Here is a 20,762-nt window from a genome sequence, read left to right on the forward strand (position 1 = left end):
TTGATAATTAAAACTTTTTTATTTATTTTCTGTAAATAAAACCAATGTCTGATAGGAATTATATGGAATAAGCTAAATGTAACACATTACTAGCGTTAGTGTTGTTTACCTGCTAGCAAAGTTTAGCATGCTAGCCAGACGTTAACAGCCTATCATTAATTGAAAACAGAATCTATACCCATAAACCATCCTTACATGTTTTCCCCGGATTATGTGACCTACATTTGGGCTAATGGCACTCAAAGTGTTAACCTGGCTGAGTGTTGATCTGGGTAAAGTTTCTTACTCGGTCCTCAAACTGTGGGCGGGTTAAACACGGCTGTCAGTGCAAAAGAGGGATATTTGTAACAACACACGACACTGCTGGGTCCACTGAGAGGGGGAGGTAATGCTTTAAGTTACGTGTACAGTTAGTTTTTATATTTTCTAACATTTTACCTCAGACATGTCGCGGCTAATAAATTTATTTAATCATCTGCGGAGGGATCTGTCGGCGTGTGGAGGCATTGCACGGCTTCCTTTAAGGACAGTCTCTACAACGTCAAGAAAACAAGCCGAGGAAGGGTGAGTTAGATCAAGTTTCTCCATAAATTTGCTTTGCATTTACTTAAACACGAGATTTTAGGCAAACAAAGCAAAAGTAACTTGCATTTATGCCTCTAAACCAAACAAACCAGCACAGCTGCATGCAAAGATTTAGTGCCTATTTCTGCAGCAGTTCTGGTGACCCTGCGTAAGTTCACACATGGTCAACATGGAGACAACATCTCTGGTTGCAGACATGTTTGAGTCGTGGCACTAATGCATGTCTGAGCTGTGATTACTCACCTGTAACTTTTACTCTTCCTGTGTTTTCTCTTTATTTCAGTGATGCAAACACAGTTTTGGGAAAAAGATGGAAAGACACTGCAGAAACTGTCATCATTGGAGGTGGATGTGTGGGGGTCAGCTTGGCCTATCACCTGGCCAAAGGTGGCATGAAGGATGTGGTGCTGCTGGAGAAGTCTGAGCTGACTGCTGGATCCACCTGGCATGCTGTATGTCTGACAAACTCTGCTTTTATGTATTTAATTCAAGCATGCAAGGGTATTGTAGCAAAATATGACCCTGGGTTAACCGCAGTTTAAACACATTAAGATTAGAAAAAACTGTTATTTATTTAGAAGTAACATTAAGTCCATTGAGATCTGAAATTGTGAAAACTGATGGACATCTTTATAACAAAAAGGCCTGTATTTATCTTAATTTCACTGCCACAATGCCAAATTGTCACAAAATGCAGGAGTAGGGGTTATAATTACTTGTAGCATATTGCATCTAAATTCATTTTACCAGCTTTATTATCTAAAACTTAAATGCAAAGCACATAGAGCTAAATACAGAAAATACAGAATTAAAGCCAATTTAAGGCACCTTTTCAGTGCAATGAAAATAATATTTACTATTTTTAAAAGGTATATATTAAAGTATATATATATGTATATATATATATATATATATATATATATATATATATATATATATATACCTGTCAGTGTCCCACACATTGACCTGTTTAGGCCACCCAGATGTTTCTAAAGCCACCCAAGTTTATTTGCCAACCATTTTCCTTAAAAAAAAAAAGTATATAATTTCAATGCATACATAAGAAAGACATTCATTTGCTCATCGCTCTTGTAAATGCACCCATAGAGGTGCAGTGTCTCATGTGCAAAATTAAGCTTCATATGCTGTCATTTCAACAGTTTCTGCAGCTTCTAGTGCCAACGTTATCCTGTACTCATGCACTCTAGGATGATAGTTTCATAAGCTTTGGCATCAACATTAAGCATTCACAGATGCAGATGCATAATGGATTTTATGTTAAACATTTAAATGTGAGTGTTGTAGGGATGCACAATATTGGATTTTTGCCGATTCATTTTAGCAGATACTGATATGGACACTTATATTTAAAAATGTTTTACATAACTAAAAATTCAGTCCTTTGAACACGGTTTAAGGTATAGAGATGAAAAAAAAAACCAAACTGTTTTTCTTAAAACACACTCCACTAATTCATTAACATATGGCCAAATTTTACAGTCTATATATGCTGATATTCATGGCCAAATATCGGTTGTAAATATCAGCAGAAATTTGGACATCTGCCGATAGCAATAGTTGCCTTTTTTAGTTAATATCTGCAGATATCGATATCAGGTCAATAATATCATACATTCCTAGAGTGTTGGTATTTGGGGTTTTAACACAGTGTACTGTTAATGAACACTGTCAAAGAGCAGAAAATTGAATATGAAAAAAGAGGCAGGTAGGGATGCACAGATGCATTGGTTTAACATCAGTATCGGTCGATATTGGCCCTGTTTACAAAGATCCGGCAGATTAAATAAATGAATAGTTATCAGTCACCTGTGTTTATCTGTTGTGTCCAAACATTTTATGCTGGCATCTGGTATCTAACGTCTAGTTGCTACATCAAATAAGATACTTTTCGCAGGATAGAAGAAATGACAAGTTAGACAGACTCTGGTCTGTTTTCTTGAAAATGTTGACATACGAGAAGTCTTACACCGGAAGCTGTGATGAAAAAAATCACTGGTATCTGCATCTGATCAGTTTTTAAATTAAAAATTGGTTTCGGTATCAGCCCTTAATTTTCACACTTGATGCATCTCTAGAAGCAGGGCAGGATTTCCATCACTACTGCAGAGGTACAGTGTCAATCGGTGGGAAAAGCTGCCTTTAGTAATAGATATAAACACGTTTTACTGATTTAAATAAATACAGCCAATTTTATCTGTAGTGTTTTGCACTGAGCTTAATATAATAGTGTATTTCCATGTTTTATAGGCAGATTTTGCCTTTTTTTCTTTATGTTTACAATGAGGATGAGGGATATATGTTGTTGCCAGCTGCCCACCCCTGCACTAAAAACCAAAGTTACGTCACCAGATTGTTTGTTTTGTCAAAGCGACGGTCCAAAATCCATATTTATCCAGGTCACTGTCACAAAGGACCACAGCCACATCTAATTGGTATTTCCATTTTTTTTTAATAATCTGCAGCCAACTTTCCCAACAGAGTTCAGGCCACAAAAATAACCCAGAAGTGACAGTTTAAATTCCCAGTTTTGTTCAACCTTAAATAAAAAAAAAAAACAGATAGAAAGAAAATCAGCAATTTTATAGCTAGAATAAAGGTACATTTTTTCATCTTTGCTTGAAAAATAGAAAACAGACTAATTTACCTTTCTTGTATGCCATCTTTACTTATAATATTCCATTTTTATAGAGTAATGGTCTCTTTGAAGTTTGAAAATATGACTTTAAGAGGCCTCAAACTGCATAGACATAGCATCCATAGTGTTAATAGGAAAGGTTGCAAGGCTAATTCTTCGACAGTCTCATTTAATGTATGTGTTTACAGCCCCGACTTTAACATAGCACACATTATGAGCATCTGTTAGATATTTTCAAGGCATTTGAGGTCTTGACCCACTTTCCTGTAACTCATTCACACAGAAGCACTCCACTGTATCACTATAAATACACGTTTAACATGTCAGAGGGGGGGCTTACTCTTATTCAGTTACTGTCTTCATGTGGGTGGGAGGGGGGTGTAGCATATGTCCACATGTTTGATAAGAAGCAGTTGTAGTATGGAGGTTTTGCCATCTTTTCATGCAGAATAGTTACATTTTGAATGCTTTTTTTTTGCCTCGAAAGACAAATATTCCTCTTGGTCCAATGGGGGAAAATCCATAGCCTTGTGTTGATATTAAATCTGAATTATCTTCTGAATTGAACAAAATCTTTGCACCAGCTTTTGTCCTGCTCATAATTAACAAAAATTTGAAATTATTCAGATTTTTAACCCTTTCTGTGCCAGCTTATGTCCACGCTGCCTTGAAAATATTGGTTATAAGAGTTGTAGTCTTGTCAGATATTTTCAACAAAAATGATGTGTTGCACATTTATAGTTTTCAGTGTCTGGTTAAACAAAAATATCAACTTGTCATGCACATGTGTGAAAATCTCTAGTGCATGCTTTTTGGCTGTTTAAGGAGAATAAGGCGTCTAGAGGAAGTCTACAGAAAAAGAGAGAACACAGAGCCTTTTCACAGCCATGTTTCTTGTAGTGTAAGACAAACTAATAAATAAGCACATTGAATACAAAGGTAAAAAGATGAAATAAAGATAAAAAATAAAGATAAAAGATAATGCCAAATGCTTTGTTAATTTTTAGTTCTGTGGAAAAATCCATTAGTGGAGCATGTAAGCTGCTAAAATAGATAACTAATGTTCAAGAGCTGGCTCTTAATACCAATCCATGCAGTCTCAAGCAAAGAAGAGAAGAGGCAGAAATGTTCCCTGCAAACAGACACAGTTAGCAGCACCCATGTAGCTAACACAGAGGAGCTTTCAGGAGCCAGAGAGATATTTGTCTGAGGAGTTTGCAGAGGAAAATTCAGGGCCAACAGAGTAAATATTAGACTTGCTTAAAACGACACAGAAACCACTTCAAATGGGCCATAACGCTGCTCTTTCTCAGAGTTTGTAGATTTCTATTTACAAATCAACCCAATCAACTTTAAGGTGAGACTGTATCAGTGTAACTCTCTGCTTTCCTCTGAAAACCATTTTCCTCTTCTACAGCCTTCATTAAAAAAATAATGATTATTCTGGAAAAATCATTAATTTTACTTGTGTCACTCCACACTAAAAATAGGAATAATAAAAATATATTTAAGTGTTGTGCACACTACATTTCAACAAACAAATACAAAAATGCAATACTAATGATAACTTTGCTTCTGTTTGATCTTTATTAAAGACAGAAAAGTCATAAAAACATAAAGACGACAACAAAATGGAAATGGAAGGATAGAAATTAAGCTATGCATGAGTGATATAAAAACTTTATCTGATCTTTACAAGCTAATTTTTGCCAATACTGGTATAGATACCAATATACGTTTTTCCTAAAACTCCACAAACTTTAGTAATGATTTCACTGGCTGTTACCTTGATATTACTTTACTTTAAATCTGTATTTTTGACTTTTCATTCACCATCTTTACTCCATTCTTCTTTGCCAAATTGCTCAAGCTCTGTCAGGTTGCACAGGGATTAGTCATGATCGGCCCTTCGCAAGTTTAGCCTCAAATTCCCTGTTGGATTGAGCTCTAGGCTTTGACTTGGGCATTCCAGAAATTCACCTTGTTATCTTTAATTCATTTATGCATCATTGTCTTGATGGGAAATAAATCTTCTCCCAAGCTGTAGTTCTCTTGCAGACTGAATAAGATTGTCCTGCAGGATTTCTGTATATTTTGCAGCATTCATTTTACTCTCTACTAGGGGTGGAAGAAAAAACGGATACAGCATAGTGTCGCAATATTTTGCCTGGTGATATATCGTATCATCTCGTCCACCAAGAATCTATGTTTTTTCAAAATCAGTTGCTAAGATGAACTGAAGTCTATGATAATGGAAAAATAAAATCCATTGTTCGGACAATTGTTTTGTCCAGTGAGGTCTGCAGAGGTAACGGTCATAGAGCAGGAGAAAGTTAGTACAGCAAACATGCCAGCACCAGGGGACATTGGGAATGAGATGGACATGGAAGAAGTGCAACATGAAAATAAAATACTGCAGAAATACGAATTTTTGGCCCAAACATGCTTGAAAAGTTTTGTGTTTGTTTCAAGTAAATAATGCCTCCTAAAAAGCTGTACCAGTGTGTTGTGGGATGCATTTTCCTACAGATGTAACATGCGTTTTCTTTCCTTCTGTATTCTTCAGGCTGGTTTGACAACATATTACCATCCAGGCATCAATGTGAAGAAAGTGCACTATGACAGCATTAAATTATATGAGAGTCTTGAGGCTGAAACAGGACAGGTGAGGTGCTTCACTGATTTTTTTCACCTTTGAATGTGTTTTAGTGAAGCTTATATGGTCACACGTGTCAATGTTGTGTTTTCTCTGCAGGCGGTGGGCTTTCACCAGCCCGGTAGCGTCCGTATTGCTTCAACGCCAGCTCGGGTTGATGAAATGAAGTACCAGATGACAAGAACACACTGGCATGTGACACCACAGTTCCTCATCGGACCGGAGAAAGTTCATGAACTTTTCCCTCTGCTAGATATTAATAAGGTGTGTATGAACCATGAGACAATACAAAAATCACCAGTTTGGGTTTAATAACCTGCAGTTCTTTGAGTACAGGTGCAATCTACACCTTTAGCTCTTGAATCTCTCTCAGGCCATACGTTTTTACATACAACAACCTGTGAAAGTCATCATACATTCAGCCAATTGTAAGGAGTTTTAGCACAAATATTCTTGATCCCTTGGAGATTATTAGGTCTAGCACAATCATGAGATGAATGCAACTCTGTTCTCAAAAAGTGCATGGAAATTCAGGCATTCATAGAGGAAAAACACTCTCTATTTTGACTCAGTCTGCTGTCTACTCCACATCAGTGCCCCCTTTAGTATTTTGGTTCTAGGATATAAGACCACGTCAAAGAGCATAATTTTTTGATTATTCTTCGTTTTAAAGATCATGTAGTATTTGTGCTTAGAGGAAGGTTTCTCCTTGTATTTCCAGGTGTTAGCAGGTCTGTACACCCCAGGAGACGGCCACATTGACCCGTACTCTCTGACCATGGCTCTGGCTGCTGGTGCGCGAATGTACGGGGCCCAAATCTACAACCCAGCCCCTGTCACCGGCCTCACACCAACCACTGATGGGAAGTGGGATGTCCAGACTCCTCATGGAACAATCAGAGCAAATCGCATTGTCAATGCAACAGGTGTGTACTTAAATGTTCCCATTATAAATTCATATTTACTTGTTTTCACCTCGTTTTTTTAGACATGTGACATTCTGCATTTTCAGATGTGAGCAGGGTTGTTTTTTGGCAACAGTGCAGACTCATGGGCTCTGTCAGCCCCTCCCACCAAAACAGCTCTCACTTTAATTTAAGTGAGGAGCAGAGAGAGCCACAGCACACTCGAAAGGTTAAAAAGCATAGAGCTAAAAAAGATTAAAGAAAAGCTTTTAAGAAGTTACCTAAAGGAAATATTCAAGGACATGGAAAGATGGTCAGTATTGATGTTCAAATCTCAAAGAATATTTCTATGCTGCACAGCTCTGGCATTTGATATGTTCGTGTGATACAAAGTACTTCACAAGATGGAAGAGGTTGTTCTGAATGTGGAAGGATGTCATGATAGCAAACAGACGAATGTTTAAAGAAAAAGAGGAAATGCTAGACCCAGTCACTAGGTTCGCCTTGGAAATCTGGTTCAAAGTAGTTAAGAGATACAACTTGGAGAAAGAAACAAAGAAACCTGTATGGACCGAATAATGGGGCAGGTATCAGGGAAAGCGAAATGTGGAGTGTCATTTGGCAATGTGCAGACTGATCTGGACTTTGCTGATGATGCTGTGACCGTTGCAGAGACTGTAGACATCCTTTTGGAAGCTCTTTACCTGCTGAGTGAGGAGGCTGTAGCGTTGGGAATGCACATCTGCTGGGCCAAAACAAAGAACCGATGCCTCGGATGAACAAATAAATCTGTGTCTATGAATGATGAAAGCGTGGAAGTTGTGGAACAGTTCACCTTTCTTGGCAGCGTAATCCACTGACCCGCTGACTGCAAGCCTGAGAACGGTGCAGACTTGGACTCATGGGGCGATGGTTTCACTGAGCAAGACAGTGCGGCACTCTGGGCACCTGAGTTTGTAGATGAAAGTCTACAGTCTATTGGTCCTTCAGGTCTTACTATACTCTTGTGAAGCCTGGATGTTGACTGATGACCAAAGATGCCTGCTTAACGTCTTTTCTCTTTAGTGCGTCTTTGGGTATCCTTGGCTAGACCGTGCGTCTAATGCTGATGTGCTCAGGGAAGTGGGGATGGGAAGGGTCAGCTGTTAGATATGGGAACTGCAGCTGCTCTTTTACGGGCATCTGGCGTGCATTCCCAGGCCTGATCCAGCTCATAGAAAGGCACTGTCTGATTGGGATTCAGACCAGGAGCCTTCTTGCTGTGTGGCAACAGTGCTAACCGCTTACTGCACTACCTCACAGCACATAGTTCCTGCACAAAACAGCATAAAAATAAGCATTATCTCAGTTTTAATCAAACTAATCATGGTTAGATTTACCATAATTGAGCAGCCCTACTTTCACATGAACTGTAAGGTGTAACACTGTATCATTATTTCACTTAATTTCTGCTGATTTAGGACAAAAGCAGACACATCCCTTGGTCACTGCTCCATAAATCTTATCTGTAGACCCTCTGCAGCAGCAGCAGCAGACCTTTGCCCACACGGACCACCACTCACAGAGTTCAGGGAAAGTGAGATTTTGCTTTGAACTGGGTCATACCAGTTCTGGGAAGATTTTGTTGGCTGACACTCCTTCCGTCCCTGCCGCTTTTACTTATTTGTCTGGCACAGGTTCAGGAATTCGCTGCAGCCTCTTCTCTGTAGAGGATATTGTGTAACTTATGGGAATTTATGGGTCATGCTTCAATTTCCTTAGTCAACTTTTCTTTGAAGTTTAAATCAGGTGAAACTGCTTTGACAAGAAACGAAGGAACTGCCCTGCAGTGCTAGTCACATAGAAAGTTTGTAATGATATACACAGTTTGCATCTTTAAATCAATGCCTTGACTGCTGTTGTGATGCAGAAACTGTCTGCTTAAATGATCCAGCACATCCACAAGCATTGCATTGAGAAAAGCTTTGCAGAACTAACCTTCCCATCTCGTTCACTTCCTCCTGCTTCATATTTTCACCCTAAATTTGCACATTCTGTACTCTGGTTGAAGCAAGATTTATCGTAGGTCATGTTGGCCCTTTGCCTTCTCTGTGTCTGGCAGCCAATCCAAACAGGCCAGCAGTTCACATTTCATCCAATCTTGAAGCAGCAGCACATGCACACCTCCTGACACAGTTTTCTTTTCACATCTAGCTGCTTTTTGGATCCTCAAACCTAACCATTACACTCCGCCATATCACACTTGTGTTTCCTTGCAACTTTTTTGACCCTATTTCCAAAATTAAACATGCATTTTTCACAAAATAAGAACTAGATTGCTTCAGATATGTGGAGTTTGTCGATGAAATGTAAAAGTTTGCAGTAGTTGCTGGTTCTTTGGAGGCTGCAGAAATGAGCCTCATGAGATAGCAGCAACTTTTATCTCCTCTGCGAAAATCCCACATTGTGAAGGAGGAAAACAACTCCCTAAACAACAGCAGCCTCAGCATTTTAAGAATGCATTGTGCTCAAATTGTTGCTCCACAGCCATTACCCACAAGCAGCTCAGTTTTTTGAGCTTACATAACATCAGCCATCCTCAGCTAAACTTTCTCCCAGCTCTATCTGGGTTTTTTTTTCTTTTGCATACTTCATCTCTCCCATTCTTTACCTCCACCCCCACAAACCTCATCCAGGGCCTCCATTGCTTCTTTTGTATCATCTCAAGTACTTATTTTCTACTCGATCATTGTTGAGACTCAAACCCAGGCATCATCTGGAATGGAGGCCATATCCCCCCTGCCAATAAATTTCCCCCCAAGCAAAGAAAGCCTAAATCAAGGTCAAAGGTCTGTTCGAAGGAATGTAGACCTCCCATAAGATCTGTTTCAAAAGATCAGGCTTGAGACCTGACAAAAGGCAAAGGTTTGACCATTTTGAAAACCTTAAAAGCTTTTGGATTTGGAGCCCAGTAGCTCCAATGTGTTGTATGGTTTTCAAAATGTTCAAAACTTTAAAACTTTTAGCAACCAGAGGTTTTATAATGATGTAATCTCCCTTAGTTTTATGTTTGAAAGTTTGGAAGAACCAAAGCATCACTAAAAAGTGCAAATTGCAGTCATATTTAAGATGTAAGGAGATGCAATAATGGCAAAAAAAGATTGTAAAAGGACATTTAAGACTGGTTGCATCTTGACTTTGTCACCATGCATGTTGAAGTCAAGGCTGTCAGACTGCCTACATGTGTGCAGCACCTATTTTTTCCACAAGCCATGCATGTCTCTCAGCTAAAAAATGTACAAATAAAGAAGAGATGTTTACCTTCTTTGAGTAGTTATGAATGTCCACATGGGTAGAAAATGTTTGCAATGTGTTTCCTTAAGACCCAGATGAAAGCCATGAGCCAAAATGCCTCTGTCTGTTCTCTAAACTTTTAACTATTATGGGAGCTTTACGTTTCCTGTATTGGTAGAATGTCACAGAGAAATAAACTCTATATGATTACACTTTTGGATTGTGCTTTTCTGTGTAAAAGCCTGGTTTGGAATTTCAGTGGAGAAACTCGCCTTGTTTGAATTTTTCCCCGCACAGTTATAAAATGAAATCAAGTCACTTGAATGGGGGTTAATTAAGCTAAAACTTATGAAGAAAGACAGGGCTGTAGAGGTGCTGTAAAGGTTCAAGTGAGAGCGTACATGTGCCACACCTGTCATACAGCAAACATACACCCTGTATGAAACCGGCATTAGGGACTGATGAGAGAATATTTTAAAAATATTTTCCCATTCCCTGTTTTTGGGGACAACCAAAGGCACTGTCTGTTTGCACAAATACACTGGCAATGTTTTTCTTGCATTTTTTATTTTAGAACAGCAGAAAAAGAAACTACCTTATATTTTAGCACTTTGAATTTCCATTTTTAACCGCTTTTCTCCCTCATTATGAGAAATTCATCCATGAAAAGAAAACAGTGGTTTACTGTTTAGTAAATACACCTTATGGAGTGAAGTTTGTACATAGCAGAGCGGTCTGTTTTAAACAAGAGTTAAGCAGCAGAGGTGAATGGAGCTGACCAATGCCTCTACTCCACATAAAAATGTCTAGTGGGGCCACAGTGTCACAGGATAAGGTTTGGGAGGATAGAGTTAGGCGATACAGGGTTAGCTAGATCCCACAGTGGGTGGTAGAGAATAACTTTACATATTTTAGGTAAAGCATAGACTGTTATTTCTCTAAACATGTTGACTCCAGCCATCACTACCCCTGGTTAACCCAGGGAATCAGCTCTTCCTGCAAACCTCGAGGAAAGCATGTTCCTCTGCTGCCTGACACCTGCCTAAACTGCCTGGAACCTTATCTGGATGTTGTGTGTTTGCACCCCCAGCCCCCTCCTCAACTGTAGAAATAGTTCACATATGGTGCATTATAAATAGAATTTGAAATGTTAATGAGCTGCAGACTTGTAAGCAATCTAACACATTAACTCTTGAACTATAACACACTTCAAGTGGGATTTATATGACTTTAGATTTACTTTGTAAAGCAGTGTTTAGGAGAGTTACTACTCTTGCGACACATGGCTGAAGATAGCAGTGAGATCAACAGGTCTGTGGCGGTCCCTGGCCTCACTCTCCAGGTCACAGCAGCTGAGTTGGCACAAGTCGGACATTGATCTTTTAACGTTTACATGACCTACTTAGAGCATGTTTGTTGTGCGACTGCCACTGACAAAGTTGGTGTTTCTGTTTGCTACCTGGGAAGCCATTTGACATAGTTAATGACAAGATGGTAGACAAAGTAAAGCATTCAGCAGCTCTAGAGCCAGATATTTCCCCCACGCCTTGATTTAATTGGTCGTTGCATTGGCAAAGACCTAAAACAAAGTTATGTTGGAGGAAATTTTGCACTGAGATTAACTGGAGGTGTAAGTTTTGTTGTGCAGGGCCAGTTTGGGGGGCTGGTGGTGAACTGGGGTTCCTTTGCATAATACCTTTCCTAAGTGTTACAACATGAAAACTTTGGTTCTTCCACTCGATCCTTAATTTTGACATGTTTTAGTGTTACAGTCAGCAATTTTTCTGGCTTCATTTTTAAGTGCATCTTCACTGGATTTTAGAAATAAAACAGTTTGTTTTTAGATTCTCTGAAGATGAGCCAGAGTCATTGGGTTTAGGTTCTATAGAGCAGTGGTTCTCAACGTGGGGGCCGGGACCCCCTTTGGGGTCGCAGGACACTGAGAGGGGGTTACCAGATGCCTTTAAAAAGCTAAGAATATTTTTGTCATGTTTAAAAATTGTTCATTTTAGCCATTTTATGGCCCCTGACAACCCCATAGAATGGGCCCTGCCCAGCTGTGATTTATTGATAATATTAATGCATGTGTGTTTCATCAATAGCATTGGTGTTAGCATTCTGAATAACAGTTACCTCATTTTGGAGCTGAAAAGTGTTTCAAACTGTTAAAGGTGTTAATGTACTTATTTGTGCAACGTTTAACAGCTTTTCCTACCCAATTTCGCTACTATTATTTGCCACTTTTCATCAGCTTTTGCACAATTTTTGACCATTTCTTTTCCTCTAGCAACTTTATATGGATGCATGGGTCGTAGCAACTTTGCTACTCATTTTTGTCCATTTTATAACCTTTCCTCCATTTTTCTTTTTTTTTTTTGCCACTTCTAAACCAATTCTTGCCACTTTCCACTTATTCTTGCCTCTGTTGACCCATTAATGCCACTGTTAACACCTTTGGCCACTTTATGGGCCAATTTTTGACAATTGTTTTCACATTTCATTTTATCATACCTATTTTTGCCAATTTCTGCATATTTTTGCTTCAGTTAACCCAGTTTTGCCCTTTTAAATGACTTTTTTCCATTTTAAATTGCTTTCACCACATTTTCCGACATTTTTTGCCACTCTTTAAAAAAAATTCTGTTCTTTTTTTGTCCCATTTGAGTACTGTATTCCTGTTTTTCCACTTTAACCAATTTTTGCCAATTTTTTCCTATTTTTTGTCATTTTCAAAATACAATTTCTCCACCTAACCCATTTTAGCAATTAACCCACTCTATTTTGTTTTTGTTTTTTTTTAGAATTATTTTGAGCATTTTTGTGCTTTTATTTCATAGAGGAGGACAGTGGATAGAGACAGAAACAGGGGTGAGAGCGGGCGAGAGACATGCGATAAAGGGCCCCAGGCTGGATTTGACCCCGGGCCGTCCGCATACATGGCGTGTGCCTTAAACCACTAGGCTACCTGTGTTCTGTTTTTAAGAAAAGGGATTTACATCTTTAAGAAGGCTTTTTACTTCTGCACGAATGAATAGAAATATTTCTTGCTTTGATAAGAGTGGTTATTATTCATATTAAATATAAAGAATAGATATCACAGCTTAACTTTCCAATGGACTATGATTTCCCAGACCTCCATCGGCCCCCAGGTTGGCTGGGCCCCAGATAGCTCTCCCTTTATCCTCCCTTAGGGCAGTCTTGTCTGCTCGACTATTCTTGAATGTGCATGGCTGTGTTCAACCACATTCAGGTACAGTGGGGGTCCCGAGTCTCTGGAATCTGTATTTTGGGGGTTGCGGGGGGAAAAGGTTGAGAACCCCTGCTACAGAGTAGTCAGATAAACCCTCCATCAGCTTGTAGCAGCTTTTAAAAATGGTAAGATTTGCCTCTTTCCCTAAAAAGATGGTGATATAGCATGACTGATATGTCTTCAAGTTGCTCAAAATGAGTAAATACTGTACATAGTATTGGCTATAATTAATATGTAGATATCAGCATGTCGGATACAGTCAAAAATACGATTTCATGTACAGTTTTAATCAGGCATTGATCTTGACTAAAACTAATGAGCATTTACATTTGAATCTCAAACAGCTGCCAAATCAAGTCTAAATTAGGGCAGTAATGAAGTTCACCAAGCATGTCATTTCAAAAATATCCTCTCCAGCTAGTAGAAAAGTCCCGGGACTCTTCTGAAGGATCATTTATTGTCCATGGTCTTTTAATCAGATAAAACCTTCATGCTGTTAAAGAAAGCTGTCTTAGTGTTGCGTGTCATATTACAATCGCCTGACTAATTCTTATATCTTGATCATGGTAATCTCAGGAATTTAACAGTGGAAAAACATAGGAGCCTTTAAAAGGCTGAGCTGTAAAGAATGGCTGCGGTTATATAATGTTTATTGTATACATCCCTGAGGGTAACTGCTGCTCCACAGAAAATATTACCCACTGTTCTCACTCATACGTCAGGTGTCGCATGACAGTGTGGCTTTGGGCTGCTACTGTTCCAGCTGTTGGAGTGAACATAGAGTACGAGCACTCGCTGAACTTTAATCCAAGTTTATACACATTATATATTCAGTATAGGCCCGTGATTCTTTATCTTACAGTTAGGAAATCCTTTTTGGGGGTTTAAAGTGTTGGCTTGAAATAGTTTGTTTTCCTTGTGGTTGACAATGCAGAGTTTCTTCATGCATACATTTGTCAGCATCTTGAATATACAGTACATGTTTTCCTTCTACCACAGCATTTAGTGTCTATTTTTGCAGCTGTGTGTATTTATATTTTCTACACGTTTGCATGTTTTTTTCTTGGAGACCTTTTTTTTTTATTCTAACCATAAAATCACAGGACATTTGGTGCCTTGTAGAGATGCATTGATACCACTTTTTCCAGCCCAAGTATGAGTGTGTAGTTAACAGTCTGCTGTACTTTATTCTCCCTTCTTTCTAATAAAATATCACCAATCTGCAGGCATGGCTCCAACCTCACCTACCTGCAGATATGAGTACTTGGGCTGCAGATGTACTTGCTTTTAATTAAGCCTACATGCATGCATGATGGCTGTCATGCATGTTCTAGGGTCAGTTTGGCGCATCAACTGTGCACATCCTCAAAAATGAACCTGATGTGGGCGCAAGATTCAGTGTGCACATGTGTGGCAGGGGTGGTGTAGAGACACAGGGGATGTGAGCGTGAACACAGCAGCAGGAAAATCAATCAGCATTGAGGGAAAATAAAAAAAAAAAAAAACGTATTAACTGATCTCACAACTGTCCATATCTTTATGATGTGTGATCGAGCTCAACAGCATGGTTCAGGAAATAAAAATCCCATTTATTTTATCTGTAGTGGATTTGATTATGAGACATAATATAAAAAATATCCAAGTCACACTTACCATAAGCTACTTGAGCATGAAACAATGGTATAAACTCCTGTAGAAGACAAAATTCGATAAGAGATGAACTTCTTTTTAAGCCAAACATCGTCAATTTGTGATCTCAGCAAAAATAAATCGATACAAAAAAATACAGCACCCACAATCCTAGACTGGAAATATCTTCCATATACCTGTGAATGATGACTGTCAACTGACTGTATATGCTGCCATAGCATGGTGCAATCTATATGCAAACTACGATAACCTTTGTATTTCAATGTTATAATTCTACAACCCCAGTTCCAAAAAAGTTAGGGCAATGTGAAAACGGTGGATAAAAACAGAATGCAACCATTTTCAAATCTCAAAAACCCATATTTTGGTCACATTTGGATAGAGACAACATATCAGATGTTTAAACTTGGACAATTTACCATTTCACAAAAAAATATTAGCTCCTTTTAAATTTGATAGGAGAGACACATACTAAAAAGTAGGGACGGTGCACCAAAAGGCTGGAAAGTAAGTGGAAAAACAGCATTTTGCAATAGGTCAGTCACATGACTGGGTATAAAGGAAGCATTTTAGAAAGGGTGCACCAATCAGAAAAAACTGCATCTAAAAAAACCATAGAACTTCAGAAAAATGTTTCTCAATGTTAAAATGCAAAGACTTTGATTATCCTACCATCTATAGTCTATGATATCATCAAAAGACTCAGAAAATCTGGAGAAATCTCTGTGCAGGAGAGACAAGGCCAAAGGTCAGTATTAGATGCCAATGATCTTCAGGCCCTTAGGTGGCACTGCATTAAAAACAGGCATGATTCTGAAATCACTGCATGGACTCAGGAACACTTACAGAAATCATTGTCTGTCAACACAGATGGCCATGCCATCTACAAATGTAAGTTAAAGCTGTGTCATGCAAAGAAGAAGCCATGCCTGAACATGATGCCATCTTCTCTGAGCCAAAGCTCATTTAAAATGGATTGAGACAAAATGGAAAACTGTTCTGTGATCACATGAATCAAAATTTGAAATTCTTTTTGGAAACCATGTCTTGCGGACCAGAGAGAAGAGGGACCATCCAGCTTGTTATCTTGGCACTGTTCAAAAATCTGCATCTCTGATGGAATGGGGTTGCATTAGTGCCTATGGCGTGGATAGCTTACACATCTGGAAAGGCGCTATCAATGCTGTAGTATATAGAGGTTTTAGAGCAACTTATGCTACCATCCAGACAGCGTCTCTGTCAGGAAAGGCCTTGCATATTTCAGCAAGACAATGCTAAACCGCATACCACATCCATCACAACAGCATGGCTTCACAGTAGAAGAGTCCGGCTGCTGTAATGGCCTTCCTGCAGTCCAGACCTTTCACCAATAAAAAACATTTGACACTAAATAAAGGGAAAACTCGGGCAAAGAAGACCCAGGACTGTTTAGCAGGACGAATCCTACAAAATCATTCACTTCCCTACACCAAACCTGTTGGGCCTCGACCTAAGTGCATCATTTGCCCCAGACAAACTATAGCCAACTCCCATCAACCGCTCAATCCCACTCTTCACACTTCGCTATTAGGCCACAGATGCAAGACTCTAAGATTGATAGGGGCTCCATCAGGAGGAGCTTTGTCCCTACAGACACAGCAGCACTCAATAACCTCCCACACTAATGATCCACTGTGTCTACTTCTAACTAAGCCCTGCATTTATGGTGTGTTCAACATGTGCTCATGTGTTCATGTGCTTCTGTCCATGCCAATACTGAGCTCTACTCTACAATGAGGCAGAACCCTGTGAATACAGTTAAAAACCCATGTCTTTTCTGCTGGTGGTTTTAATTTAGTTTTCTGTGCCATGAGTTTTAGGTCTTGGGATTGTCGTCTTTCAACCAAATGCAATAAAGGCATCAATGTATTCTAAATTTCCTGTGTTTTGCATGTATCATCTGTATATCTCTAAAGAAACTGGAGTTCATACAAAAAGCTCTGTATGAAAACCTGGGGGAAACTCTGATCATGGTCTGAGGTTGGTAGTTGATGTTTCTCCGTCAGTACAGAGCGTCCTGTATTGAACATCAGGTAGAAAAATGGCACCGTCAGCACATTCTGTTTACGTGGAAAAAATGATTCACTACCCCTACAGAAGAGTGAAAGAGGGGCGTTTCATGGGGAGTAACTTCGCATGTACAAACCAAATCATTCATCAAACTTTGTGTCCCCACCAGGAGACATAAACTACGGTATATTACAGGGCCAATAAAACATAGAGGTGGTGGAGAACAGGCTGTAACAGCCAAATTTGACAGGTACAGTGAAAGCAGGATGATGTAAGGAAGAGTCGAAATGTATAGACATGACGCAGACTTGATGGATTTTCATGTGAAGAAATATGATGAAATTGTTTGTGTTAGTCTTATCTTACCTTTCCCTCTGTTCTTGTTTTTTTTTTTTTTTTTTTTAAGGTTTCTGGGCCCGGGAGGTGGGCAAGATGATCGGGTTCGACCACCCCACCATCCCCGTGCATCACCAGTATGTGGTGACAGCAACGGTACCAGAGGTGAAGGCTCTGAAGAAGGAACTAGCTGTCATCAGGGACCTGGAGGGCTCTTACTACCTGCGTCAGGAGAGAGACGGCCTGCTGTTCGGCCCGTATGAAAAGATGGAGAAGATGGTGCTGCAAGACTCCTGGGTCAGAGAAGGAGTCCCTCCAGGTCTGTTTGTCATAACGTCATGACTTGCCTTTGCTTCTCCTCCATTGTGTGGTTTTTAGGTGTAATTCAACAGACTTACAATGATTAAGATGCACTTTAATACCCTTTGTTTCATCTAAAAAATTGTATAGGTCCTTAATACTGGTACGACCCATGCATCACTATAAAATGTCGAGACATTCCCCATCAGGTTGTATGTTTCGTGATAGGGATGTGCATGATTAGCCAGCTAAATGGTTAAGCACCTGGTCTCTTGGTAGTCTGCTCCAGAATTACAAGATGGTAAACCTAATTTGTTATATTTTAATGATTTAAGACCCACAGTCCCAATTAGATGCTCTGTCTAAATTGTGACACGACCGCTTTGTGGTTGTGCTAGTAGCCACCGTAGCTTTAGCTAAGAGCTACTTCCATGCAGCCACAGTGTTCACAGTGTAAGCTGAAGGTAAACAGCAATGAACAGATAGCATTGATAGCATCTTTATAGAACAGGGAGGTTTAGCGCCATTCAATTATACTCACGTAAAACCCCAGAACAGCTACCACTGCTAACATTATAGGCTAACATTAGCCACATTCTACAACCAACTTCCCAACATTTACCCACTGGCACTCCTGACTTAAATAAATGGTGCTTAATCATCCATTTTTTCCTGAGTATTTTCTTAACCTTCAACCAGTCAAAACAGATAATCAGATTTGAAATGATATGACTAGGTAGTCCAAGTAGCATATACTAATCATATATTAGCAGCAAATGATCAAACCGACCTTCATTCATCAAATAAGTTTTTTAGGGCTCTGGTTTTGCTCAGTTGGTAGAACAACAAAGTCTATAGTCCTTGACACAATGGTGCAGGATTGAATCCCAATCCTGGTGCATGTTTGGTAGATCGGTCCCCACTCTCTGCTCTTTCTCTTCCTGTCTCTGTTCAGCTGTCCAATCTAATATAGGCAATAGCCCAAACAATCCTAAAAACAAAAGAAAGAAAGAAAGAAAGAAGCCTTTTTGAGGAAAGACTCTTGCAGATTTTAGCATACTGAAGTCCGATTAATTGTAAGTAAACCACAGGAAAATTGGTGCCTTTTTTGGTTCGTTAAGTTTATGCAAGTCAGAGTGAAGCCTCTGCATACTGACTATTTACAGTGGAACTGGGACTCCTCCAATAGGATGCTACGTATAAACCAAGATCTTCATTTTGCAGACATATCTGGAGGAGTAAATTTGCTTTGGTTTTGATCTGAACACACTCCTAGCATTGCTGACTGGTCTGTAAACAATAGAGCACACAGACAATTTAGCCTTGGTGTTTAGTTGTTGGCATCTGTTCTGTGAGGAAGAAATCACTCTCTGTTGATAACAGACAGTGATTTTGAGACAAACTTGTTTGTAATCACGTTCCCAAATATTCCCTTTGTTTTAGGCATGATACATCTTTGCACTGTGGTAAATGTTGACTACTTTTTTTTTAACTGATTAAGAGGGCTTCCAAGTGCACCAGAGTTTGGTTTCTGTTTGGTTTCTGAATATCACCAAGTCTTATCAGACTCTATGCTAAAGACAGTTAAGAGCTTCTCTGTTGGGTTTTCTGCAGGTTTCGGAAAGGAGCTGTTTGAGTCAGATCTCGACAGGATAATGGAGCACGTTGAGATGGCGATGGAGATGATCCCTGTGCTAAAGACCGCTGACATCATCAACATCGTGTCTGGACCAATCACATACACCCCTGACCTGCTGCCGATGGTCGGACCACACCAAGGAGTCAGGAACTACTGGTGTGCCATAGGCTTTGGGTATGTGTTGACACCTTAATTCTTTTCTACCTTTTATATTTTACAAGAGGGATATCTGCCAAAGCTTTGACTGTCTTCAGGTATGGAGTCATCCATGCTGGCGGTATGGGTAAGTTCCTGAGCGACTGGATTATAAATGGAGAACCTCCTTATGATTTGGTTGAATGCGACCCCAACCGCTATGGCACATGGGCAGACATACCTTACATGTGTGCTAAAGCTCGAGAATCCTATGGCTTCAACAACGTAGGTGAGAAGAATCTGAGATAATAAAAACACATAAATTTTCTCTTGTTTACTGGCACTTCATGCATTGATATGTCTTCCTGAACTCTGTCGGTCCTTCCAGTCGGTTACCCCAAGGAGGAGCGGTTTTGTGGTCGACCAACAAGCCGGACAAGCGGCGTTTATGAACTACTGAAGGACAAATGCTCCATGGGCTTTCACGCTGGATGGGAACAACCTCACTGGTTTTACAAACCTGGAGATGACATCGGATACAAGTAAGACTTACTGGCAGGAGAGCTGAATATGATATTTATATACAATCTAAATATGTGTAATAACGATGCTTTAATCATGATTTGCATGCTGCCAGTATCATTTATGATTGAGATTGGCAGAAATGGATTGGCAGATCACCACAGTATTAAACACTGTTCAGTCAGGAACACTGGTCATACCTTTAACCATGTTATTGCAAAAATGGATCTACAGTTTTACTTGGCGGAGAAGGCTCTGCTCAAAAGATGTGCTATGGGTTAGTCTAGAGGAATGCTTTGACTTTCCAGGGAGTGCACGACTAGGAACCTCCGTATGGATAGATGCATTTATGACAATGTTAATTGAATACAATAAAATTAGTTCAAAAGCATTTAATCCATCATTGAATGAATCTGAATATGAGGGTGCAACAAACTTTATGCTATAAAGGATGACGCTGGGGTGGAGGAGGTTACGCTTTGCCAGCAGCAGCAGCAGCAGTGTGGTGCATCAGCATTTATGCAAGCAGGGATTAGTGAGAAATATATCATGTTTGATCAGTTTTGGTGATTTGTGACTTGAGGCTTTAGATCCTGTCTATCAATCACATTTTTTTAAAATTCAAAATGGTCAGTGATGACTGGTTCTCAATCAATTGGGAAATCCCTTATACCCTGGTATTAAACTGTTTTTTTTGTTTTTTGTTTTTTTTGTTTTTTTACTGGAAAGAAAGTAGTAAAATCATTCAAAGATGAAGACATTCAAAGTATTTCCTATCTGCTGTTGTAGCTCTTGTTTTGTAGTTA

General features: G+C 39.4%; 1 protein-coding gene across 1 annotated transcript in view; it reads left to right on the forward strand.

Annotated features, from left to right (window-relative positions):
• Positions 1 to 314: 314 nt before the first annotated feature.
• Positions 315 to 20,762, forward strand: part of dmgdh (dimethylglycine dehydrogenase) — a 33,313-nt gene continuing 12,865 nt past the window's right edge. The window contains exons 1-9 of the mRNA XM_041811824.1: positions 315 to 564; positions 869 to 1,037; positions 5,808 to 5,906; positions 5,997 to 6,161; positions 6,619 to 6,823; positions 17,431 to 17,679; positions 19,275 to 19,473; positions 19,554 to 19,723; positions 19,823 to 19,976. Of these exons, the coding sequence (XP_041667758.1) occupies positions 446 to 564; positions 869 to 1,037; positions 5,808 to 5,906; positions 5,997 to 6,161; positions 6,619 to 6,823; positions 17,431 to 17,679; positions 19,275 to 19,473; positions 19,554 to 19,723; positions 19,823 to 19,976 (1,529 nt within the window). The 5' untranslated portion in view covers positions 315 to 445. The remainder of the gene's footprint in view (positions 565 to 868; positions 1,038 to 5,807; positions 5,907 to 5,996; positions 6,162 to 6,618; positions 6,824 to 17,430; positions 17,680 to 19,274; positions 19,474 to 19,553; positions 19,724 to 19,822; positions 19,977 to 20,762) is intronic.

The sequence above is a fragment of the Cheilinus undulatus genome, linkage group 17 (assembly GCF_018320785.1).
Source record: "Cheilinus undulatus linkage group 17, ASM1832078v1, whole genome shotgun sequence".
NCBI classification, from domain to species: Eukaryota; Metazoa; Chordata; class Actinopteri; order Labriformes; family Labridae; genus Cheilinus; species Cheilinus undulatus.